This window comes from Ambystoma mexicanum, chromosome 6q (assembly GCF_040938575.1).
Source record: "Ambystoma mexicanum isolate Mex_15411 chromosome 6q, UKY_AmexF1_1, whole genome shotgun sequence".
Classification (NCBI taxonomy): domain Eukaryota; kingdom Metazoa; phylum Chordata; class Amphibia; order Caudata; family Ambystomatidae; genus Ambystoma; species Ambystoma mexicanum.
In genome coordinates, this window is record NC_090937.1 from 1,261,169,351 (window position 1) to 1,261,196,423 (window position 27,073).

Here is a 27,073-nt window from a genome sequence, read left to right on the forward strand (position 1 = left end):
CTGTTTGCTCCAGGAGGATGAGGTCATCCTCGTACAGGAGACATGTGATCTTTTCCTCTCCTATATATACTCAATTGGTGGGTTTAGTACTACAGTGCCATACTTTCACCAAAACAATTCGCCAATTTTGATACACAGTATTCAAAACTCAGAAAACAATATAGTGGTCTGGATCAACCTAACCTTTCATCCAATATTTCAGTCTTGTCATTTTGTATATTATATATACTTTTAACAACTTTTCCTTGGCAAGGCATATTGCGGCCAAACCACTGAACTGGGACCGAAAGGCAACCCAGTCTAGATTTCTACCTTCTGAGACCATATTTTTTTTAATCAAAAATATGATGTTTCTCCACCATGAAACATGTCGATACATGTGTTTCAGCGTTTACATCACGGATCCACTCATACTGACCCGCACTCTCTTCAATCCTTTCAATTAGGCCTTCAACAGGACAGATAAATATAAACGCCCCAAACCAACGCAGTATCTTCAGTAATGTGTCCGAACAGGTGTTTCCCAGGATCTCTTTTTTGGTATTTAGCTCTTATAAACCAGAATCAAATAGCTTTTATTCAACTTTAAATCATTTGCCATGTACATACATGAATATATAAATCACTATAAAAGCATGAACAATTCATAAAAGGACATATTTAACAGTAAGAATAGACATGTGGCAGAGATAGGAATACATCATGAGGTGCATAATGGATAAACAAATCTCATTATAAAAATTGACAATTTAAGAGAACCCCCTTTATAATACAAAACATTAATCTGGTTGCATTACCCAAGTTAAAACATGCTTTAATAAGACTCCATGGTCTTAATTCAAGACCGACGGGTAAGTTACGGGTAAACCAGAATCATACCGTTCAATCAATCCTTTATCCTGAAAGACATGTACCATTTATATTTAACATTTAGGTGGATTCCACATGCTATGTTCATGTTCAAATTCTTATCACTCAGTAATAAACTCAATGGATGCTTCTCACACCCTCATGTAAAAAGTATTTTAATTACAAGAAATATCTAATAAAGAAACATTGCCATTATTATTGTTACTATGCAAAACACACTTCAAATGCAAAAAGTCCTTAATGAAAAAGCCAAAATCATGGTCATTGCCTCTACATCAAATCAAGAACAATACTGATCAACCTTCTCCAAGAAATCAGTCACCTTAAAAACAAACTACCTGCCTCACCAGGTCGTGATAGGCAACCTCACAAGTCATGCTAGGCAGACTAGCACCTGCCTCACCAAATCATGATAGGCAACCTCATAGAAGCATTTGCCTCAAAACCTTTCTCAATGTGATAGTAAGAAGTAGCCTTTTGCCCTACATTTGATAACTGTAAAAGGTAGGGAGTTGAGAGCTGGAGAAGATTGGATGCCTGGGAATATCCACACAAAGAAACTCCAAATAAAATGGATAAAATGCTTCAAAAAAGAAATCAATGTCCATTGGGATTAATGGTTAGTTGGTTACGCAAAATGCTGCCCACAGCCAGAATCCAGCTCAGTGGCTTACAATCCAGTAAATGAAAATGGAGTGAGTTTGGCCCCCCCCAAACTTGAAAGCCCCCGTGCTCTCTTCAGTCTCCCAGCCACCTGCCCCTTGCCAGCTCTGCCACCCCAAACAGCTATCTGGGCTTTGAGCCGAGTCCATTTATTCTGTTCAGGCGATCACTGTTCCACGCCTACAAATGCCAAAGTTTGTCGAGCACTGAACATCTTTCTAAATAAAAATATCAGCAAAACATTTTTTGTGTAAGCAATAGCAAGGATGAAACAGTCATCCAACACTATGAATCTTTCCAATACAAGTGACAGCGGACATCACCTTTCTTGTGTAAATATTAGCCAAGGTCAGCTTAGCCATCCGGCACTAGGAATCTTTCCAATACAAATATCAGCAGAGAGCATTCTCCTGTCTGAACTACAGCAGGATGGGGCTTTGTAGTTCTTCCGCTTACATTGTTCTCTCGTAACACACCAGGCTCAAGGTCTTATGTGCTCGGCCCTGGCTATTGAAAAAACTTCAGACGACAAGTGAACAGCTAGGTTTAGAGAAGAGGATTGCAATGTTCTGAATACAAAAGGTTGCTGGTGCCCAGCCTATTAAAAAAAACTCAAATGTACTGTGCTTAAATAGAAGTTAATTCTCACGGCTCATGTTTACTAGATATGAACGTATTTGCATTGCACTGTGCGTTTAGCATCAAGCCTGTCTCTTCGGCTCACACAACCTGGCCCTTTAAGCCTGGTTGGCATGGTTAGACAGATATTACATGTCTGTTGGATGAGTCATGTCTTCTGTTCTTTCTTAAACTAAAAGGAAACATGGAGCAGTCCCCATTGCCACTGGAATGGAGTTCCATCGGACTGTGTCCTAATTTTCAAGCCAGTCTAGTTTCTAGTCTGGTGATTATCTTAATGAGTGAACAGGGTGCTGCGCAATTTAAGTTTTGCCATCAGGTAGGCCGGGGTAACAGCAGTGGCTCATGGTTTTGGACCAGATCTTAGCTGGATAGGGATCAAGTTTAATGTACGCAAGGGAAGTGTGATGTTGTCAAGGTTCCTAGTCGCTGCCACGAGCAAGCCCCACCGCCCCCTGGGGCTTGAATCCTGAATATGGCACCAGACGGTGTTTATAGTCATTACGTCAAAATGTCAAAGTCGAAAGTCATAAAATCGAGAAAGTCGAAAGTCATAAAAACTACGTTTTTTTATTCGAAATGGGGGGGTTCCCCCCTAAACGCCCCCTTTTTTTGTTTTACCCCTTTTTTTAATCGCGGAACCCAAAAAAACAAAAAAATTAGATTTTTTGTGACATTTTGTTTTCGATTTTATTGTAATTCGACTTTATTAATTCAACTTTATGACGGCACACCCCAGGCGGCACATGCGAAGCACAGAGTTGGGGTAATGTTAAACAGAGTTAAGTAGGGGTAGGATATTCATTATAGGAACGTCAAATAAAGGGGGTGGAGGGGAGATACTCAGGAGTGAGGTAGCAGAAGAGTGGCGGTCTGCGTGAGGCCACCCAGAGAGATGGGAAGACCCATCGAGGTCATCCTCTGGCCTCACACTCCATGTGGGTATTACTGGGGTATAGGTAAGGGGTCTGTTGCGTCAAACCCACCCCAAGGGTCCCAGATACCCCTTCAAGGAAGGGCGAGTTGACATGGCAGGCCCCCATTTAGATGGAGATCACGCCAGGGAAATCCTAGGGAAAAGGTATATGTGGTTTTATTGTATAAAGAGTGGTCCCCGGTGCGATCCCTATAAAAAATCCCTTGGGTGTCTGTATCCCTTAGTGATCAAAAGAACTCTAGGTGTAGCCCATCTCCTGTTAATAACTATTTTAAGAAGCAAGCCTGTGATGAGTTAGAGGGTATCTGGGGGTAAGCCCCAGGGGACGGGGTTGTGCCAGATGTGCCTCTCAAAAGATGGATAGAGTGGCTATTCCAGGAACTTAAAACATGGCAGGTACAGTTCCTCACGGAGAGCACATACATTTAAACCACTGACAGGACTACACATCGCAGCCCCTGCACCTAGAGAAATTGCAAACTAAAGTTTGTAGACTGAACAAACCAGCTTATTCAAGGAGATAAAATACGCTCAGTCACACAGGCTGCAAAGTCAAGCATGAACAACAGCAGATACTTCAGCACAGACGAAAGTGGAGCTGTGAAATTACGTGCAAGGTGTTTCAAGATGGGGCCAAGGTCCCAGCTTACATTTAAAAACTGAACAGGTAATTAGGAGTAAAGGAGGACACTTACAGAGGCAATTAATTTAGCTTGATGTCTCACTCATTTTCATCAGTCATAGTGGTGGCCACTTACCAACTTACAGAAACACATGGCCATTTTCAATGCCCGTCAAACTTTTCTGCCAATACTGCGAGCTGTATGGTGCATATCCTGACTGACAACACCATGGCCATGTTATAGGTCAAGTCATGTCAAGTCTACAGGTCTGCTCAGATGGCTCATCTGGCAGTAGAGATGTAGACATGGGCCATCTCTCCCACCATTTATCTTTAGACTCACCGCCATCTGGATCAACTTGAGATGCAGATAATCCGGAGACTTCGGTCAATCATTAATGGAAACTAACAAGAGGCCCTTTGGGAGATCTGTAAAGCACAGGGTCACCTACACCCCCTAAGAAGGCAAGCTAGGTCCCAGAATAAATTGTGGATGCGCTGGAGATACTCACCCTCTGGTTCACTGGGACCCTCTGAGCTGTGGGCTACACCATATTGTGCAATATTCCTGGTGACTATTACTGTTCTGATACTTAGACCAGACAACTAGCATGCCCTCAATTCATACTCCGGATATGGTGTCAAAGAATGGGCATGCTTCTCGACACCTCTTTTCTCTCGGAGTTGGGCTTCTGGTTATAAAGTGTCTGACCGTAGGTCATCTGGGCCTGTTGGCAGTCAATATGGCTATCATGGTAAACAAGAAGGGGTCTACCTGCGCCCACAATATGAGCAAATGGTTCAGGCACTGCTGTTGGTGTCTTGCAGTACAGATGTGGTCCTTTCATCTTGCAGTAAGCAAAACCAGGGATAATGATTGGATCACACAAGTTAACTTTTGGCCAGAGGTGCCAGCAGAAATCAGAGATGTGTTTCGCACTGTTGAACACAGCGATCAAGAACACAAAGGGGGCTCTCTAATCTTCTCACTGATAAGGGCCCCTAAGCACCTTGGGTCCTCCCCACTTTGGCCCAGAAACCATTTGAGCCTATGAACACTGTTCTTGTTTAGTGGAAGACTTCATTTTTGTGGTAGTTACATCTGACTGGCAAGTTAGTGAGCTAGAAGCACTGTCATTGACGGAAGACTATTTTTCTTATTAAAGATAAGCGGTGCAGGGGGCGCTGTTGGGCAGCCAAGTACGATGGCCGCCTAGCTTTGGAGCTCTGTCGTGACCCACCTGAATCCTTGCCACATCAGCGCCAATCCTATCTGCCTGCCGCAGCCTCTACCACGATTTTTCAGCCAGCATCGTCCTCTACCCTCGCCTGTGATTTTGGGCTGAATCGGTGCCCGGGACCCGCACTTCTGACATCCGAGGCCGCTGGCTCCGCCGCCGCCGGGAGGTGCTGTGGCTCCGGGGCCTCCCGCGCTGCTGCCCGCGGCCGCCTGCTGTGCCCGGCCCCCCTTGCTGCCGCCCACTGAGTCTGCACCCCGGGACTTCCTTCCACCTGTGTCCCCAGTGCCAGGAGGTGCTGCGGCTCCCGAGCTGCTGCCCGAGTCCGCCCGCGGCTCCTCGCCGCCGCACCTGTCCTTGCTGTTGCCCGGAGGGTTTCTCGGCCGCTGCGGGCTTGCGGCGCCTGGCGGGCCCCGTGTACCGTGACTGGGCGGTAACCCGCTACCTCACCAAGGGGGGGGCGGACCTCTCACCTGCTCCTAAGCTGTGGGTGCCTTGCTGGGGTGGTGCCGGTGACTGCCTGGGCTGGCTGGTCGGGCCGTCCGTTGGGCAGGCGGTCGCTCCCCCGTGAAGGGGGGGAACCCACGAACCCATCCTGTGGGCACCGCCGCTGGGACTTCCTTCACTCACCCTCTCCAATCAGCCAAGTGGATCACGCTGACTAACTGCTGCCAGCTGTGTGCCTGCACCCATTGGACTTCAGACGACGAGCGGGTCTAGCCACCCCAAAGGCCGCAAGGTGGGTGCTGTGGGCCGCGTCTTACTCTTCCTGCTGCCTCCTGGTGCGGGCCCCTGCTTCCTCCGGCCACTTGTACTCTTGCCTGGTGGCTTCCCCGCTTGCTGCTGGGCTGCCTGCATAGGGGCTCGGCCCCCACCCGACTTTCTTCTCCACAAAGTGTGGGTCCTGCATCCTGCCTCCCCTCCGGCGCTGCGGCCTACCTAGTAGTGGTGGTCGCGCACCCATTTCCTTGCCTCTAGCCACATCTCGCTCTGGAACTCATAGGGCCGGGGCCACTACAGAGGACTGACTCACTCTACTGTCCGGCTGTGGTGTCACTCCCTGGGCGGTGTGTGGTTCCGCGCCGACGGGTTGTCACTTCACCGCTCTGGGGAGACCCAATACTCGCACAAGATACGCGGAGCCCCTCTGCTCCCTTGACCGGCGAAGCCTCCGCTCCCCACGAGACCCGCACTGACCTGGATCACGCATACCCCCTGCTGGCCTACACCATCTCTACTGCCACGCTGTAATCCGCCTTCCCCACCCCGTCGGCATACTATCAGTACCCCTGGGCTTACAGTACCTGCGGTTGGAGGCTACAGCCTTTTCTCCATCTCCCCGCCGCTGCCCACCTCTCACTCTGCCAGGTCTGCTGGAGACCCCCACCACTATAATGTCCAACAGGGCGTGGGGTGCTAACAAAGTGGGCGCTATGGACAAATTTGCCAAAGCGGCCCCCAGGCGGATCCTGCGTCCTCTGCGACACAGGAAGACTGCGAGACATTGCCGGATCCCCCACAACCAGACCTCACCGCCATGATGGAGTCCATGGCCAAAAACTTTGCATCCTTCCATGAAAAGCTGGACGACATCAACGCCAATGTCGCCTCCCTACGCGCTCAAATTGACCAGCACGGGTCCAGGCTCACGGAGACGGAGCAACGGATTGGTACCAACAAGGACCACATTCATACCCTCCAGACCACGGTCACAGAGCTCGTCCGTGACATGAAACAGGTCAAGGCCAAGAATGATGACCTCAAATCGAGGTCACGGCGAAATAACATTCGCATAGTGGGGGTTCCCAAATCAGCACTCAAGGGACGCATGGAGCCCGCGGTTGAGCAGCTCAAAGATCTCCTTGGTAACCCTGAGCTTTCACCATTCTTGTTGAAAGAGCGCACCGCTCTCTGGCGCCCCGCCCTAAACCAGGAGACTTCGCCAGGCCAATCATCGCAAAATTACTGAGCTACAAAGACAGGGATCACATTCTCCTTTTGGCCAGAGAGAGGGGGGAGCTGAGGCTTGACTCCCAAATCAGAATTTTTCCTGACTTTTCGGTGGGGGTCCAGATGGAGCGACGCCGATTTAGCAGGGTTAAGAAGATGTTGAGGGATAGGAAAATTGAGTACTCTATGCTCTTCCCAGCTCGCCTGAAATGTATTCATTGCAACAAAAGCTATTTCTTTACGGTCCCGGACGAGGCCGTTAAGTTTATCGAAGCACAGGTCCCTCTGTTGAATCCTCCAGAGGGACAAATGGACGACAACTGACCCTGTACTCCCTAGGTTCCTCCGCTGATCTCTGGCGGTTCGTGAGGCCGTGACCGGGCTGCACCGTCAGGCACTGACCTGTGGTAGTCCCAATTTCGTCCTTGCTATTCTGAAAACCATGGTTATCCTTGATTTGTAACCTCTACTTTAATAGCCGAACAATGCTGAAAAATGTGTATGTTGTTATTCATCCAAAGTTTTAACATTGGTGGGCTAGTCGGCGGCGGCAGCAGCCCCCACTGCAGCGCCGTTTATGGCGGTAGGTTTGTGTTCGAGCCCCGGTTGGGCTACTTCTCAGGCGTTGCCGAGTTGGGGTTGGCACACAGTTTCGCTTCAGGGTGGTTGCCTATACAATGGTAGTTGTTCACCTGGTGCAATGCGGCCCGCCCCCCATGTCATCCCACTTGCTGGCCGGCCGTGGTCCCCTGGCACCCTAGCTAGTACTTCTCATCCTGCGGGAGCTGCCTCCCTGTATTTCATGATTTTGTTGCCAAAACCTAGGCCACCACTCCAGAAACCGGGCTGCACCGTCAGGCACTGACCTGTGGTAGTCCCAATTTCGTCCTTGCTATTCTGAAAACCATGGTTATCCTTGATTTGTAACCTCTACTTTAATAGCCGAACAATGCTGAAAAATGTGTATGTTGTTATTCATCCAAAGTTTTAACATTGGTGGGCTAGTCGGCAGCAGCAGCCCCCACTGCAGCTGCAATGCCGTTTATGGCGGTAGGTTTGTGTTCGAGCCCCGGTTGGGCTACTTCTCAGGTGTTGCCGAGTTGGGGTTGGCACACAGTTTCGCTTCAGGGTGGTTGTCTATACAATGCTAGTTATTACAGGGCGGTGAGGGTGGGGGGGAGGGACAGTTGGGGTTTGTTTTCCACAAAATGGCGGTTGGTGTTAACCAGTGCGGCAGGCCTGCCTCATCTCAGCGCTCCAGTTGATATTCGAAGTGAGAATCCACATCTGGGATGTTCCTTGACTCTTTAGTATGGCTATTAAAATATTGACGTGGAATGTACGGGGGTTGACCAATTTTACCAAATCTCGTAGAATTACTGCGTATGCACAGGGACATGGGGTCAAGATCCTCCTGTTGCAGGAGACACACGCTAAGAAACTCTTGTCATCAAACCTCACAGGCCTGGGGCCCCAACAGGTACTATACTGAGTACTCCACTCAGTCAAGGGGAGTCCTCACTCTCATTCACAAATCAATTGGGTTCACATCCCACATAGATCCTGAAGGTAGATTTGTGATCCTACACTGTACCTTAGCTGGCGAAGAATGCCTGCTTGTGAATTCGTATGCTCCCAATATTGATTCTCCCGACTTCATGGATACAGTGTCTTCCATTCTCATGAAATGTGGATATCCCCATCATATGGGGCAGCGGCATGAGCCTCATACTCGATACGGCCCTAGACAGGACAACCACGGCCCGGAGACCTATAACCCAAGCGGCTGCTAACTCACATGAGCTCCTTGAATCTACACGATGCTTGGAGAACACTCCACCCCCAGGAGAGGGACTACACCTTTTATTCCACGGTACACAATAGTTCCTCGAGAATAGATCTATTCCTCCTGTCAGGTAGCCGGATGGGCAGGGTTTCCGATGTTAAGATCCTGGCGTGCACACTCTCCGACCACTCCCCCGTGCTACTTCAGATCCAGCTGGGTTATGCCTCTGGGGCTCGCCCCGCCTGGCGTTTCAAAACAGACGCCCTATCAGATATCGTCTTTAGGGCGGAGATACTAGCCGACATAAACCTGTTCTACGAAAACAACAATGTCTCCGACACGTCCGAGGGGACCCGTTGGGAGGCATTCAAAGTTTACATCAGCGGAATGTGTATCTCTAGAGAAGCAGGGGTCCTCAAATCCATAAAACAGGCCCTAAATCTCTGAATCTAAACTTAAAACTTTGGAACAAGAGTACGCCTCCAGCCCAGCACCTGCCACCCTAGCGAAGATTAGGACGGAACTGGAGCCATTTGAAACACATGCCCTTAATGAAGTGAGATACCATACCCGCCCGGCGGCCGCCCGGAAATATGGCGAGGGGGACAGACCGGGCAGGACCCTGGCCAGGCTGGTCCGTTCTGAGGGAGGCAGGACTCGTATAGATAGTATTATTGATAAGGGGTCGAGACACTGGTCAGACCATGCTATCCTTGACACTTTCGCCAGTTTTTATGCCACCCTATACGGCCCCCAACCAGAGCACATGGCCCGTGACCTTGACGACCTGCTAGAGTCCATCCCTATGACCTTGATCTCTCAAAGCACCAGGGAACTGCTTGATGCCCCGTTTTCATTAGACGAGATAGTCCAGGTGATCTCGGATCTCCCTAAGGGCAAAGCCCCGGGCCCCGACGGACTCACATCTGAGTTCTATCAAGAGCATGTTGCCATATTAGCGCCGATACTGCATGGGGTCAGGACTGAATCACTCCGCTCACACACCCTCCCCCCCTCATTAAGAGAAGCATTAATCACTGTCCTCCCCAAACCAGGGAAACCTCCAGACGAATGCGGTTCCTACAGTTCCCTGTCCCTCATTAATACTGACATGAAGATCTTTGCTAAAGTAATTGCCAATAGGTTCCTCCCATTCATGCCTCACTTAGTCCATGCCGACCAGAGCGGATTCGTCCCTGGCCGCTCCACGGCACTCAACGTCCGGCGTCTATTCAACGTACTGTCTAGAATTGATCCAAACGCGGACGCGGTGGCAGTCACACTAGACGCCCAAAAGGCGTTCGACATGGTTTCGTGGCAATACTTATGGGCGGTCTTGGAGAAAATGGGAATTGGGCCAAATATGATTTCTTACATAAAACTGTTGTACACGGGACCGTCGGCAAGGGTGCTAGTTAACCCCATCCCCTCTTCCCCCTTTGAATTGCACAGGGGTACCCGACAAGGATTCCCATTCTCCCCCCTCCTTTTTGAGCTTGCCATTGAACCCATGGCCGATCATGTCAGAAATCGACATACTCATAAGGGCGTCCGGCTGCAGGGCACACCGGAAATCATCTCGCTGTACGCGGATGACATACTCCTCTATGTCAGACAACCCTCCACATACTTGGACCCTATCATTCGAGATATAACAAAAATAGGCACGGGCTTCACCATAAACTACTCAAAATCCAAAATCTTCCCTCTCACTAAAACAACTCAGCAACCGTCTTGCGAATTCCCCCTACGCTGGTCCCCGGCTGGGATCAAGTATCTCGGGGTTCAGGTGTCACTGGCTAAAGTTTCCCTGCTGGCAGACAACTATGAAGCAACGGTGCAGCTCGTTGAATCCAAGATGCTCAAGTGGTGTAATCTCCCTCTATCCCTTGGGGGTAGACTCTCCCTAATAAAAAATGATCGCGGTACCTAAGCTACTCTACATATTTGTAAATGTGCCGGTGTGGCCAGGCAAGCAGTATTTCAAGAGGCTGCACGCAGCGTTTGCTCAATTTCTCTGGCACTCCGGGGCAGTCCGCAAGAAGTGGCAACATATGACCCTGCCTTATGAGAAGGGGGGCTTTAATGCCCCCGATTTAACTTTCTACTGCAACGCTGCACAGGCACAACACACTACTCATTGGTACACATACCCCAACCCGCCCCCACATGTCAAACTGGAAAAAATGGCGGGGGACGGTACCCACATCATGACCCTCCTACTACACCATGGCTTTCGTGCTGATGCCCCATGGGACCCGGTAGCTTCCACGATTAAGGCATGGAATAATATCCTTCCCCCCAGTCCTGTACAGCGCCCATACTAGAAGTGGCTCCCCTTATGGCAATTTCCCGGCCTCACCCCTACTCACGACCAACACCTCTCGACGGTGGGAGAGTCTGGGATATCGTGCCCTGACCTGTATCCGATGGCTCATTCATTACCCCCGAACATTGCGCCCCGGCCACTCCAGCTCCGCACTTGACTTGTTGGAGTACTACAGATTGTGAGCAGCGGTACAGACAATGTGTGCCCTCCTTCCCAGAGGAGCCTCCAGACTCACCTGAACTCCATTACATAGCGAACTCCACAGGCTGTAGGGGCATAATATCCTCCCTGTATAAAATGCAGATGGGCAAACTAGAGAATCCTTCCCTGGTGCCACGGGAGGCATGGGCCAGGGAGTTCGAAACAGAGATCACTGACGAAATGTGGGGCAAAATGTGTGCACACACGCGCAAGGTATCACTCAGCACCAGGTTCCGCTGCATTCAATACAAATTACTCAACAGGCTCTACTACACGCCATACAGAGTTGCAAAATTCACGTTTGCTTCGACACAAATGCCTGAAATGCGAATCAAATGAAGCAGATCATGTTCATATGTTTTGGTCCTGCGCAGCGCTGTACAGGTTTTGGGTGGAGGTGACAAAGGCGCTCTCAAGAGATAATTGGCTCCCCGGTAGAGATGGACCCATTAGCCTTGCTGTTTGGCATTTGGACGGGAGAAAATGTAAGGAAACTGTCAAAATTCTTGAATGTAAGTGCTATTGTTGCCAAAAGATGTATATTACAATGCTGGAAGCGCCGCACTCCCCCAACCCTCAGCATGTGGTTGAGGGCCCTCACGTGGGTACAAACATGCGAGGAGGAGTACATCGGATCCTTGCCCGTGCCATCCCGCCCTACAAATGTGTGGACTGAATTCTGTAGTTACCTGAACAGCAGAGATGGGGTCGAGTGGACCTCCGCCCCCTTACCGGCACCACCGGACTCATCTTGATACCTGTCTCATGCGTACTATTCTACTATTCCACTATGTTCACCCCCTCTAAAATGTGAAGTTGACATTATTTGCGATGCAATGAATATTGATAGTCATGTTTTTCTCGCTTACATGCTAACTGTGCTGTACCTGTCTTGACCACCTGCCAATAAACAAAAGCTTTAAAAAAAAAGATAGGTGGTGCTTTGCACCATCCAACTCCTTTATTCAGCAAGTACTCTTGGAATTTCACTTAACCGGGAACATCTCTTCCTATGTTCTTCATAAACCCATCTAATGAAGCAGACCATGTACTCCGCAATCTGGATGTGCATCGAGACCTCACATTTTACTTAGCAAAACAAAGTACTACCATGCCCGAGACATGCTCTCCATTCCTTTTTAAGATCTCTTGAGAAAGCATTCAAAGTGACTATTGCCCATCTGATGGTGTCTAGCATCTCAAAGCTATGGCATTTAAAAGCCCTTTCCTCTGAAGGGTCTTCAAAACCACTCTGGGAGGTCCAAGTTACCCTCTGTGGCCTTCTGGAGATGTGTGCCATGGGAGGTTATTGCCAGGACTGCTACGTGGGACTTGACTTCTGCAGTTTGCAAACAATGTTGCATGATGCCAGTCCTCGGGCTGAAGTCCAGTTTGGCCAAGTAGTGCTGCAAAATAATTTTGCCTAAACCAGCACTGGTCCTCTTTCCATGTTATGCTTGGTAGTTACACCTCCCCTGGAGGATTTAGGAAAGGGGACAGGCTGTAGGAGTATGTTGGTTTCAAACAGTAGTGACTACTGCACTTGTAGTCCACGGTCTTTCCAAACACCCCTCCCCTCAAAGGTGTAGGCATAAGGTCAAGTATGCAGTATGCTGTATTTGGATGGGAGGGGCGAGGGCAGTGCGCCTGTAGGTGTGTGGACTCATTTGCACAGCTGCATGTCAAAACTTACAATGGGGAAAATGTTTTTTGCAGGTAAAAACTAAAAAACGTCTATCATTTCTCCTGAAGGTACTTCCAAGAGTATGGAGAAAAGGAGACTATGGACAAGGAGTGTATTACTCATAGTGTGCAACATTTACTATTTGGACACTTGCCGCAGTGGAATTTAAGTTGTTTGCATGCTACCACGACCAGTTTATTGTATTAGTAACCCTATTCATTTTATTTGTAATTGTTTAGTTGCACATGAGACATTTTGAATGATACAATTTCCTATTAGGAAAATACACACAAGTTGGGTATGTTTATGAATCAAAACAAAAGCTGAAAACTAATATTTAAAACCAAACAATAAGAAGAGGTATTTAATATTTGGGTGTCTACAGTGTGAAAAGCACCGAAAAACTTTTTGAATTAAAATGAGGCATCTCAATTCCACTTCAAAACATTTTTAAAACTAGTTTAAGAGCAAGTGTACACTGGCTAAAGTGCAGGTTTTCATTGACACAGAAGGACCACTACATATCCTAAGGCAACCGCTCCCTCTAGCAGTGACAACAGGCAACGCTATGTGCATTTTTTTTTCTACTGCGCATGATTGCATCGGGCAAACATACAGGGACAAACATATCTGGCATTTTATTATCTTTTAAATAAGACCTGCAACATCCTCTGGCGTCTTATACAAAATCATTACAACAGTAGAATTAGACCACAGCAACCTATTAAAAATAAAGACTGTGGACACCCATTCATTAATTTGTCGACTACATAAACAATTTGAAAGCAAACATGTTCAGACACAATTTGGTATTTTATTTGTTACACTTAACACTCAAATAAATGTGTTTTGATTTTTTCTTTTTACAAATAAAAATTGTAATCAGAAAATCTTACAAAAAGGCACATTTCTGCGATTCCAGCATGCAACATCTCTTTTCTGTTAAGGCTTAAATATTTCATATTTAAACATTAAGTACTCAAACCAACCCCAAATATATTTAGTACTCGGTGGACACCAATGTGTTGGGCATTCCATTTTGTTTTGCTCCAGTCCCAGCATTTTTCAGGAGGTCAATCATGAAGCGGTTTGCCTGAAGGGTCTTCTAAATTACACAATGTTTAGCTGGAAATAAGTACAAGAGTGCACATGCATCACCCCATTAATGTCAACCAAGATATGCACATGAACCGGGCCACATTTGATAATGTTTTTCTTTCAGCTAAATTAATATTCACAGTTTTAGTCTGAAATAGCTTTTAGAACCAAGTGAATGGCAACAATTAAGGCTCTGTATGTTCAGACAGCTTCAGCAACAGAACATACTATTGAGATCCAAGTATGTGTGGAATAAGTCAATTGGCTTTGCATCGTCTTAACTTAAGTGCATACACATCATAAAATATATATGTGCAACATGGGACTGTTATGAGCCCTAAAGGACCAGTGCCTAAAGGTAAGGACCAGAAATCTAATGTATTCAATGTTCTTATTTATCACAACAGTGACGCGTACATTCCAGAAAAAGGTGTTAAAGGTTCTTTAACATTTAGTTAAATTTATGCCAGGAACGAGTTTGTCCTCTTCAGTGAGCATTGGCACATGTGTAATAGTACAATACTAGTAACATTAGATTATGGAGGAGTATGAAAGCAAATACAATTGTATATGCATGTTAAATTTAAGGGACTCTGTTCCTTTGCAAATAATATTGAATGATCTTATGTAACTAATTTAACAGTAGGTTATGAACCATTTTAGATTCAGCATTATGTAAATTTTTACACTGTTTTGCTAATCTTCGAATTGTTCATCTTGTTTTCAATGTCACTAACCCGCCACATATGAAACAGTGTGGGGTGTGCCTTGATAATGCTGTCTAGAGGTAATGGAGGAAATAAATGTATCCTGCTAAATCAATATATAAAGGCAAGTAACCAACACAGTCAAGATAGGAACGAGTCCTAGATCAACCGACTAATGACACCTTGGCACCATAAACCGGGCACTCAAGTCTCGGATCATCCCATGATTTGGGTGGTGTAATAGGCGATAACGGCTTTCACATTTTGCTATTTATTCTCGGCATGGTCAGATCATTGTAAGACTATTCTGATTTAAGACCGAGTAGTGACAAATATGGAACAACATTTTTAACATGCTACTGCATAGAAAGTAATGTATAAAAGAATAATTTAATTTTAAATACACTAAGTCTACGTTTGTTGGTCCCCCTGTTCAAAAGTACACAACAAATCTAAGCTGTAATAACATCTTTAATTTCATGAATAGTTTCATGCTTTCCTTTATATAATGGGAAAAAAACCAGACATTCAGGCAAGTGCCTCACAAAGCACGGTTTGACTCACAAACGAAAAGTACAGTTTCAAGCTTTCCTTCATCAAGACAGTACTCTGAAAAGGAGATAGTTATGTATTTTTCACATGAACGTATGCAATAAAGACATTGCATTTTCATTTAAAAGTAATGTTTTCAGAATTTGTAAACCGTACACTTTAACAATTACCAACATTAAATAAAAAAGAATATTATGTCCTATAAAAATACATCTTAAAGAAAATCATCCCTTATTCCCTGACAAATGTTCACAATATTTGGACAGAAAGTGTAAACTTTTAATACATTCAGAATACAACTGAAACATGAACATCTGAGGTTTTGGCAGTACAAACCTAGCTCCTGTACAGCAGGTTATTGCAAGTTCTTTAGACGAACAGTAAACTGCAAAGAATCATGACAAAAATACATCTTTTTTTATATATGTACAGAGATTCCGAATCCCTCATTCCCCCCACCACTGAGCAGGCTTTACTACCAAGAAGAAAAAAATGGTTTCCTGCAATGAACAGTTTGAGTGAAAGCATTACTTAGATGAACAATGCGCCCTTGGCTTCCACTTTGGCTTCGTTCAACAACTACTCTGGGCATCTGAACAAGCTGAATGGGGCTTTTTCCATCTTTTAGCGCCTGCGTGAGATTCAGGATCTGTGGAAAAATAAAAAATAAAATTGTTACTATTTAGGTGAAGGTCTACATGTGAAGAAAACCTGGACAGGCCATTCACATTGAATACTTTTTACAGCAGTACTATTTAATGAACCAAGCTACATTCTTAATTTTACCCATAGTATTTTAGTATTCCATAGAAACAGTATGAACATTCTTTACTGATCTTGAGGACTATGATCTCCTCGTCAATAGACACTGTCACTTTTTACTAGCTAAAAATGCACTATGTACAGTTAAGTCTGCTCTAGAGTAAAGTTAACAGCGATTTTACAAAACCACAATTGTATGCTTTTTCAATAGCATTTAAAGTTAGTGTGGAAAAAGAATGACACTCATTTTTACTCCAATTTGTTAATCAATGAATGAATACATAGAAGATAAGACTACCTTGGTGACTAATGAAGTCATTTAATGAGTTAAATTCAGCCAAGATAGGTACAAAGCATTATCCACAGTCACCAGCAATATTGATCCCTGATGAGCACTAATGTAACTATTTAGCACCTGCTTATAACCTGCAAAAGCCTGGTTAGCTTGGCACCAGTAGCTAGCAGGAGCTAGCCCAACTAATGTCCTAGAAACTCACTGAGGCAACATTTGTGATGGTTTCTAAAGGAGCAGCAGGGTCATATACAAGTCATTTAGAGTATATCATCTCATAAAATTAACAGTTATAGTTTGCATCTCATATGGAATTTGGACTTCCTGCTCACTATTCAATCCACAGAGGTAGCTCTTACTTACTGATGCCTCATCCCAAAGAGTTGCTTTTAACTTGTGCTCAGAGAAAATCTTCAATACTATTCCTGATAATCGTATGTTGGCATAGCTCTTATTCAGTAGTTAAGAAATAAAGCCAGGACAAGTGAAGCAAAAAAGATCCACGATAGGGACTTCGAAAACTGACATTTACAAGAAAGTCTCACGAACGATATGGATATGCATGGAGGAACTACACACCTATGCAAATTAAATGAAAATCTATAGTTTTTGTAAGCCTGAAACTGATACAATTCATTTACACTACACATTGTAATGATTGTACACTTCCTAAACAAGTTGAAAAACAAGAATACGTTTGAATACCAGAACATTGGTCCTGCTATTCAAGGAGACCCGGACTCCTGCCTTAACCAATAGCGGGGCACCGGCAGGCGATAGCTGGTCCCCAACGCAACCTGTCCTGTGCCTGTCCTTGACGCTGTACGCCCACGCCAGAACCCCTGCCCAAATGACCCCCATTTCCCTCCAACGCCACCCTCCATGCACTACTTGAAACCTAAATCTACCACCAGGTCGCTGAACATCGCCGTTCCTCAACACGCACTGTGGCAAGGCCCGCACCACCCAGCTTTGCCTGTGTCATACTGACCCTCATGTTAGGCAGAAACCTGTGCAGTTCCCTTAGGGACCACTGCAAAAGATTTAGGACTACAGGTGGTTGGCAGTAAACCCAATTGGTAGCAGTCTGTACCACCCAGATTTACCTGATAGCTGTGGCTGAGCAGTCAGACTTCTCTCAAGATGAGTTAGGCAGTATATAGAGTATACACAATAGGTACAGCGATACAGTAGCACAATCAAACACTGACCAGAGCTTTGGTGTAAAAGTATATAGTTATTTATTTAAAGACACACTTGTAAATTACACTAGCACAAAAAGGTAAGTAAATTCAACACACAGTCACTATTATAGATATACAACCCTGATTACTTATTAGACAAGTCTTAGTGAGAAACACCACTTATTTTCAGACAGAGGTGAGCGCTTAACCCAAGATGGCACTCTAATAAGTTATAAAAAAAGGGAGGGAAAAGGCAGAGTTATGAAAGCACACAATTTCAATACTTTTAAAAGAACCACAGTGAGGCAGGTTACGCAAAGTCTGCTGGAGAGCAAGGAAGTTCAAATGCCAGGCCCACTCTTGGAGAGAGCAAGCAAAATGTGTCCAGGATCACACAGTGGGGCTATGCCCAAAGAGTCTTTGTAGATAGTTCAAAAAAAGATGAGATCAAGTCAGGAAAAGTTAGTTAACAGGCCCTAGGCTAAACCAGGTTAGAAAGTCAAGGATTTACTGTCACCCCGAACGATCTGTCGCAAGGGAAGCCAGGCGGGACACAGTACCTGAAATGGGAAGAACACTCCAGCAGGGGCAGTTGTTCCTGGCAGCGGGTGCAAGTTGGTGTTTCCTCCAGAGGAAGAGGAGGTCTCGACGTGGAGGAAAGATTAAGGTCGTTGCACTGCCAGGGAAGAAACCAGCCGCAGAGTTCTCCGGTTACAAGGTACTACCCTTTTCTTTGCGGTAGTGGTAACCCGTGGTATTCCGGTTGCCGGGGTGCTTGGCACAGGCAAGGCGGCCACGAGATGATCCAGGAAGGCGAACAGACAGGCAAACTGGTTATTCCCACCAGTCAAAGGAAGAAGACTCTCCGGGCTGGAGATCTCCTCTGTTGGGAAAAGGGGTGAGACGGTTCAGCAGGGCTCCACCGGTGGGGTCGTCGTTGCAGGTCGGCTCGGCTTCTCCCTCCTCGGATTCTTTAGGTCCTGTGGCGACTTCTGAAGTTCAGTCCCCAAAGCCCTGCTTTTATGCAGAAAACCCCCATTCATCAGTCCTAGCTGTCACTCAAACATGCTAAGTGGTGAGCAGGGCGGCTCACCACTGGGCCAATCACACAAGAGTGCGACTTGAGTTGCCGAGGCAACTCAGTCCAGGGTGCCTAAACCCCCTCCCACACCCCCTGTGGTACCCAGACAGAAAGGCACCACTTTTGGAGGCTTCTGTGGAGAAGCCTGCCAAAAAGTGGAACAAAGGGCTCGACTTGGGTTGGAGTCACAGAAGCGAACACAAATGCCATTTTGGAACAGAGTTTCGGCAAAAAATACCAACCGGTGAATTTATATTAATTTAATAAACCGGCGCTATGTTTGAGGCTATATGGAAAAATCCCATAGGAATATATGTGCGGTCGAATATAAAAAGTAGTATCCACTGCCACCAGCCAAAACTCGGTCGGGGGGACTGGACAGTGCCCCCTCAAACAACAGACCCCGGGGCAATCGAATTGCCCCGACCAGTACGTCCACAATATGATGGTTTGTACTGGTTCTGTTCACAATTTAAGACTAGTAAAGCCAATGGTGACTTTACATGCCCTGGGAGACAGTAGTCAGTCCCAGGGTATGGAGTCTATGTTTGGTGGTCGCTACAACACCCCTGGGTTACTGCACGGAGGGTGCTGTGTAACCCACATACCAAAAACACATGAAGCCCTATGGGGTAAAGGACCCCATAGCCCATAAAACACATACAAAGTCAAAGGAACACCTCAAATCATGTCTAAGAGTGGGAGAAAAAGAGTCTCACTCTTAGCAGGAGAAAAAAAAGAAACCCCAAAAATCCAGCAAAGCTGCTGGGGGACTCACTAGGTTTGGGAAATTAGACTTTACAGAGAATTCTCCCTAACACCTCACCATCACAAAGTGACATTAAGGGATTGTATATAACTTCCAAGTGTCCACAGCGTCATTATATGCCCTGCCTCCGTGTTAAACCACCCACGTAGCACTGCTACATCGTTTACCATATGCTGTTCTTAACCTTCTTATGCACTGCCTATTTCGCCTCAAGAAAAGTATTCAGTTAAATGTTGCCGACCTAAATGTCTTGCCTAGTACCGCTTCGCGTAGCCTCCCCCTAGCTTCCTTTAGCCAGCAAAATGTACTATTCCACGGCAGCATACTCACGACTGTACCCTATATGTCCCGAAATGCGCCTGCCTACTTAGCTGGCCTCCCACGAAACACTGCTCCGCTGCTGCTGTGCTGCTTGCCTTGGTAGTTTAACATTTGTTTTGCTTTGGGTATTCCACGATTCTCCATTCAAACGCTGTATTAAATGTTTTGCCCAGGATTGCATCATTTAGTCTCTCCTAACACTCGCTAGGCAGCATTATATACTGCTTCTTGGTGCTCTAGCAGGTTTGTGCCATACACCCTATTTAATGTGCCTGCCTCCCCACTGCCTACATTAGAGCCCATCCCAGACCAGTCCGTTATGCCAATAGAAAACACTTATCAAGCCCATGATAGACTTGCCACTAGCATTTGACACTGTATTCACCCTTTGTGCCTGATGCTGCATTTAGCATTTGACACTGTATTCAGCCTTCTGTGCCTGATATTGCGTTTAGCCCACGGTGATAGAGTGTAAAATGTTGCTAGCCCTAGACTCATCCTGCATACCGCATTGGTCTCACCGGCTGCAGCTCACCTACTGGCTATCACTGTATTTTAGATCTTCTGCTTTATTGTCTTTTCTACTCCTGATCTTGCCCTTAAGCACCACCAGTGCTCAGCAGCACTCCTGGCCCACACCGGACACTATCCACTCCCTCACACACTATCCACCAGCTTCACTCACCATGGCTGCACCCAACCCGTATTTGAACAACCCAGCCTTCTGGATCTGACACTTTGCCACTAAACCCACACCAAATCGCCCTTGCACCACCATCACCAGAAACTTGGCTCTAGACGCTGTCGTGCACCATTCAGTCCACGTGCACAGCCACCTTAGCCACACCACAGACTCGGCCCATCGTCACCTACACCCGCAATTTGAGACTAGCCATGAGACTACACATAGCCATCCTCCTGCTAGCAGCTACACTAGTCCACGTCATGCTCCCATCCAACCACATCTGATCCAGACTGCACCCGCCTGCACGCACTGGAGTCAACCATGCCCTTCACACCACAAAAAAACAGACTAGCATCCAGACTCCTTGGGATGCGCCACCAGGGCCCTTACCCAAACTCCCACAACCAGCCATTAACCTCACTCCAACACACTTCCTTAACCCAGCACCAAACTCAAACTTAAACCCTTCACCACCTCTGACTTCAGGCCATACCAAGGCAAGTAATAAGAAACTCATTGGTACTCTGATCAATGCCTGATCCCTCTCGGCACATGCCCTTGATATTGCGGATCTGATTACTTCTAGTAATCTAGACTTCCTGGCTATCACCAAAACCTGGTTGCATATTGCATCTGGTCCTGCTCTTTCTCTTGCAGTTCCAGGCAATTATTCCATCATTAGACAAGACAGGGACTCCAATCAATCCAAGGGTGGAGGAATAGAGGTCATCTTCAAAAGTTCACTTGAACTCAGGATTATGCCGATCATCCAGATTCCTTCTGCTGAACTCCTATCCTTTAAGATACCCATCTCCCCCAACCAAACTATTACAGCGCATCTCATATATAAGCCCCCCTGGCCCCATCACCTCATTTATTCATGTATATTCCATTCTTGCCTCCAAGCCCAACTCACAAATCCTCCTATTTGGTGACTTTAATTTAGGCTACCAAGATGCGAATGATCCCAAAGCTACTGACCTCAAACACTCTGACTTTGGTCTCACCCAAGAAGGAAATCTCTACCAAGAAACTCCTTCCTAAGATCCTCCCTCTACTAAATACCTCTGACCACCAGCTCAGACCATACCGTCTTAGTGAATATTTACAACCAAGCTATGCTCAAAGCCCTCGATACTATTGCACCGCTCAAATTGCGTAAACGGAAACCTTGCTCCCATTTGAACTCCTGGTTCACTCCCCATCTTAGAGACTTACGCAAAGAAAAAAGAAAAGCTTATTCCCTTTGGAAAAATACACCTTCCCTTGTCAACAAAAAATAACCTAACCCTAGCCACTTCCACCTACAAAGCTGCTATTCTTGCAGTCAAAAAAAAAAAAAAAAGAGGTCTACAACAAACGTACTACGCAGGCCCAATGAAACACGAAGGAACTCTAAGATCCTCAAGTAACTAGAGTCCCCGGTTGCCCCCTTGGTGACTTGCTCCCCTGACGCTGCCTGGTGCTTGAATATTCAAAAGGCACTGTTAGATAAAATTGCCTTATTGCAAGCAAAAATGAATGTTAAAAAGAACATCTTAACTGATCTTACCTTGAACTCACCTCCGCACGACCTCCCAGTCCCCACACGCCCTCTAAAACCTTTCAGCTTCTCTCTGCTAGCCATTGTGGAAGTGGAAAATATAATTAATAATCTTAAACCCTCAAATTGTCAAGGCGACTCCTGTCCAGCACCCATCATCAAGGAAGCTGCACATGACCTTTCACCATTTATCACTACTTTTATAAATGCCTCCTTTAGATCGGGCATTGTCCCAGATAACCTCAAGGATGCCTGGGTTATCCCATTAATAAAAAAACCTTCCCTTGACCCAAGCAACCCTGCCAATTATAGGCCTATCACTACGGTACCATACCTACTAAAAATGTTGGACCGCGCTGCATACTTGCAAATACAGGACTATCTTGAATCAAACCAATTACTTGGTCTTCGTCCATCTGGCTTCCGTCCTAGACATGGCACAGAAACTGCCCTGATTGACCTAAAAACGCAAATTGACGACTTAAAAGATAAGGGCAAGTTGGCACTCCTCTAGCTCGACCTGTCAGCAGCATTCGACTTGGTTGATCATAAAAATCTCTGCCACCATCTCAAAATTGCTGCACATTTCTCTGACTCAGCATCATCTTGGATAAGTTCCTTTTTAGCGAACAGAACCATGAGGGGTTTTTCTCCTCTAGCCTCCGCAGAACCTGCACCTGTCCCCTGTGGAGTCCCGCAAGGATCTTGCGTCTCTCCCACGCTATACAATGTGTTTACCAAGCCTCTCTTTGACATACTTGACTATCTGGGTGTCTCATACACCAACTACGCTGATGACACCCAGATACTCATCCCCATCTCTGGTGACTTTGCTCTTGACACAAAGGCACTTATGAGGTCTACCTAATAATCCAGGCTTGGATGGCTCATCACGGGCTTTGCCTCAATGAGAAAACGGAGGAGGACCGGGCTGTAGTGGCTATGCGCCTGCTCCAAACCCTCCACCCCAAGCTGGGGGCGCTGATCCTTCTGCCAGATGGCGTCTGCGCACCCTAAACCATCCTGAGCAGCGATGGCACCGGACCCCACCGCAGCAGGGGGCACGTACACAGACCCCCCCCACGGGGAACAAACTGCGGTGTTGGAGTCTGACACCAATGGTGGCTGTACGGCCAGCGCTCATGGACCTGAGGCACAGTGAACAGCACTGCCACCTCCACCAGGCTGAGAACTCACCCGTCGGGGCTCGACACGTGACTACAGTGCCAGACAACGGTGAGTCGGCGGGGTGCCCCAGGGGGAGGGGACATTATCGATCGTACCACTCATCCCTTGACGCCCACGCCCCCCCTCTAACCCTGGCCAGGAACGAATCGCGGCCCCCGCCGCAGAGGATCCTTTCCCAACCAGCCTGCGGCTCTTAATACTTATGGACAATCCCTCCAGCTGTCAACGAAATTGCTTCAACAGGTCAGCCGCGCAGGGGCTAAAACACACAGGGACCCAGAATCAATATCTGCAGCAGGGAATCACTGCAGGGATCGTGAACTCCCCCTAGAACCAGCAGCAAAGACACTCGCCTCAACCCCCCCACAGTAGACTGACCACCGCAAATAGGGAAACATTGGCGCACAACATCCACAGTCCCCAGCCGCTAAGTCCCCAGCCGCTAAAGAACTAATGCTACACGTGGTCTCGCCTATAGATCTCCCCATGAGGAGACAGCCCCGAGGCCCCTCTTTGCCCTATATGGCCAAGATGCTGCAAGGGTGGCCCCATACTTGTACCTGGCCCCACCTGAGGTCTGCAAAGCCCGAAGGCCGCCTCCTTTCGCTGAAGAGTACAAGCTGATGACCGGCCCTGGGGATGACGGGACTGTCCGGACCCCTTGGTGAACAGTGGCGTCCTACAAGAGTCCCTAGTGGTTCAGGGCGGCAGGGCCTGGACCCTCAATTTCAACCCTCACAGGCCACGGCTCGGGACCACAGGCCCACCTACAGTGGGCCCTACAATTATGACACCACAGCTTTGAGGACGTAAACCCGACTTGTGAGCCGGTCAATTTGTGCCCAAGGGACCTGATAACATGTTTCAGCAGCCATACATCCGAATATATCGGGAATGGGCAACCCAAAAAAAAAAAAACCACAAAGATGGAACAGTTCGCTAGAACGGACCGGGAACTCCCCCACACAGGAGGAATCGCCAGGCCCATCCCACATCGACATCTCAGTCCTAAACCAAACTTTATTGCCACTAAAAAGTGGCACAGATAACCATGGAGCAAAAATAGATGCCTTAACTTGCAAGATCGACGTCTCTGCGATCCAAATAGATAAACTCCAACGCGAGATGGCTACGCTGCAGCAAACAGTCAAACAAGTTGTGGCCAAAAATGACGATCTTGAAGGAAGATCCAGGAGGAACACCACCCGCATCACAAGGGTGGCGGAGAGCACCCCTATAGATAATATGGAGTTTTTGTTGAAAAACTTAGGGAAGTCCTGCATGACCCACCGGTCACGAGCAGGTTTATGGTGGAAAGAGCACACCACTCACGCGAAACAAGACCTCTGCCATGGGCTCCAGAAAGGGCCATCATAGCATAGATTTTCAACTATAGAGACATTGACACTGCTACCTGCTGCGTGTAGCAAGAGAAAGACCCTGCAGTGCGGCCCGCGACGATACTCCTGTTCCTGGACTTCAGCCAGCTAGTGCAGGAACAGAGACTTTCCAAAACTTTAAAAATATCCTGAGGAGGGGTTGTGGCTTGAGGCTCAGACGATGCGGACACCTCACTAAGAGCTCCGTGGGACACCCGGCATGCTCTGCCACTAAATGCCCGGTTTCTAATCTCATTCCTGGCATGGAGTAAGCCTAATGTGCAGCAGAACACCCCGGGAGACTGCAGTCCGACCCTGAGCCGGAATTGGAGCGGGGAAGCCCCTGTTTACCTGATCAAGGAGGTTGCGGGGGACAGAGTAGGCTGTGGCGGCTCCTGCGAATCTGTGCTTAACCCTCCCGCCCAGCCAACCAGCGCGGACTTCGGCAGCGCAGGCCCCCTGGCGACCACAGCAAGACAGCTGCCGCACTTGCTCCTGCCTATCATCCAGCAGCCGGCGACAAAGGGGGAGAGCCGCACTTGGAGAGGTGAGGCGACTGGGCACTGCGCCAGCCCCCAGGGCCTGGGGCCGAGGCTGTGGGACATCGGGCGTCTCGTCCGCCGTTAGACGTCAGGGGTCCCCAAACCAGCCCGCCCTTCCACCGTGGGCCCAACATCACCTGGGCCCCCCACCCAACCAGCCAACGTGGACCACGGCGGCAGTGGCCCCCTGACAACCACAGCAACATCGGTGGGGCGGCCACAGCGCTCGCTCCGGCCCATCATCCCGCGGCCTGCGACTAAAGAGTAGAGCCTGTGGGACATCAAGCGCCTCCTTCGCTCCTGAACTTCGGGGCTGTGGGGTGCTGCTGGGGGTCCCCCGGCCCACCTTACACTCTGGGCCCAATATTGCCCAGACCCAGCCCCCCTGCTGGCCCATTGTTAGGGAGAATTCTCTGTTTGGGCTGAATTTCCCTACCTAGTGAGTCCCCCAGCAGCTTTGCTGGATTTCTGGGGTTTCTTTTTTTTTCTCCTGCCAAGAGTGAGACTCTTTTTCCCTCACTCTTGGGCATATTTGAAGAGTGTTTCTTTGGTTAACCTTGTGTTGAATGGGCTATGGGGTCTTTTACTCCATAGGGCCTCATGTATTTTTGTGATATGGGTTACACAGCACCCTCTGTGCAGTAACCCAGGGGTGTCCTAGGGACTCCCCACCATAGACTCCATACCCTGGGACTGACTACTGTCTCCCAGGGCATGTAAAGTCACCAATGACTTTACTAGTCTTAAATCCTGAACAGAACCAGTACAAACCATCATATTGTGGACGTACTGGCTGGGGCAATTCGATTGCCCCAGGGTCTGTTAGTCGAGGGGGCACGTCTCCGTCCCCCCTGATCGAGTTTTGGCTGGTGGCAGTGGAAACTACTTTTTATATTCAACCGCGAATATTTTCCTATGGGATTTCCCATTGTTTTAGGCTAACACATTTATTTATTTACGGTAGCCTCAAACATACCGCCGGTTTATATATTTATTATTATAACTCCGGTTGGGATTTTTTGCCAAAACTTGATTCTAAAATGGCGTTGGCGTTCGCCTCTGTAACTCTGACCCAAAGTGGAGCCCTTTGTTCCACTTTTGGCGGGCTTCTCCACAGAAGCCCTCCAAAGTGGTGCCACTCTGTCTGGGGTACTTAGGAGGGGTGGAGGGGGATTTAGGCACCCTGGACTGAGTTACCTTGGTAACTCAAGTCGCACTCCGTCCTGATTGGCCCAAGTGGTGAGCCGGCCGGCTCACCACTTAGCATGTTTGAGTGACAGCTAGGCTGGGTGAATGGGGGTTTGCTGCATAAAAGCAGGGCTTTGGGGACTGGAACTTTAGAAGTCGCCACAGGACCCAAGAATCCGACGAGGGAAGAGCTGAGCCGACCTGCTACGACGACACCACCGGTGGAGCCCTGCTGAACCGTCTCACCACTTTTCCCGACGACCGAGGAGAGCTCTTAACAGAGTGTCTCCTTCCCTTGACTGGTGGGGACAACCAGTTTTCACCTTCTTTCCGCTTCTTCGAGGTATCTCGTGGCCGCCTTGCCAGTGCCAAGCACCCCGGCAACCGGAATACCACACTTTTACCACAACCGCGAAAGTCGGTCCAACCCTTTAACCGGAGGACTCCGCGGCTGGTTTCTTCCCGGGCAGTGCAACGACCTTCTTCGTCTGCTCTTCAGCGAGATCTTCTTCCTTGACCGACGTCGAGCCTTGCTGCCACTGCCTGGAACAACTGCCACCGCTGGAGGATCCTTCCCGTTTAAGGTACCGTGTTCCGCCTGGCTTCCCTTGCCACCGACTGTACGGGGTAGTTTTAGCCCCCGGCTTTCGAACCTGGGATTGCCTGGGACACCCTGGCTAAACTTTCTATGCCTCTCTAAACTCTTTCTGAACTCTTTTGCAAGACTCTGAATCCCTAATAACTGTGTGATCTTGGGCACATTTTCGCTCTGTCTGCTCTAAGAGTAGGCCCTGCCTAGTGACTCTTGCTCACCTGTGACTTTGTGCTTCCGTGAACTTACTGAAAGTGTTCTTGGCCTTCGA

At 47.8% G+C, this 27,073-nt stretch overlaps 1 protein-coding gene across 2 annotated transcripts in view; it reads right to left on the reverse strand.

Annotated features, from left to right (window-relative positions):
- Nucleotides 1-13,713: 13,713 nt before the first annotated feature.
- The window catches only part of PI4K2B (phosphatidylinositol 4-kinase type 2 beta), a 354,471-nt gene continuing 341,111 nt past the window's right edge, over nt 13,714-27,073 (reverse strand). For both annotated transcript variants that reach the window (XM_069631865.1, XM_069631864.1), the window contains one exon: nt 13,714-15,925. In XM_069631865.1, coding sequence (XP_069487966.1) covers nt 15,752-15,925 — 174 coding nt within the window. In that variant the 3' untranslated portion in view covers nt 13,714-15,751. The remainder of the gene's footprint in view (nt 15,926-27,073) is intronic.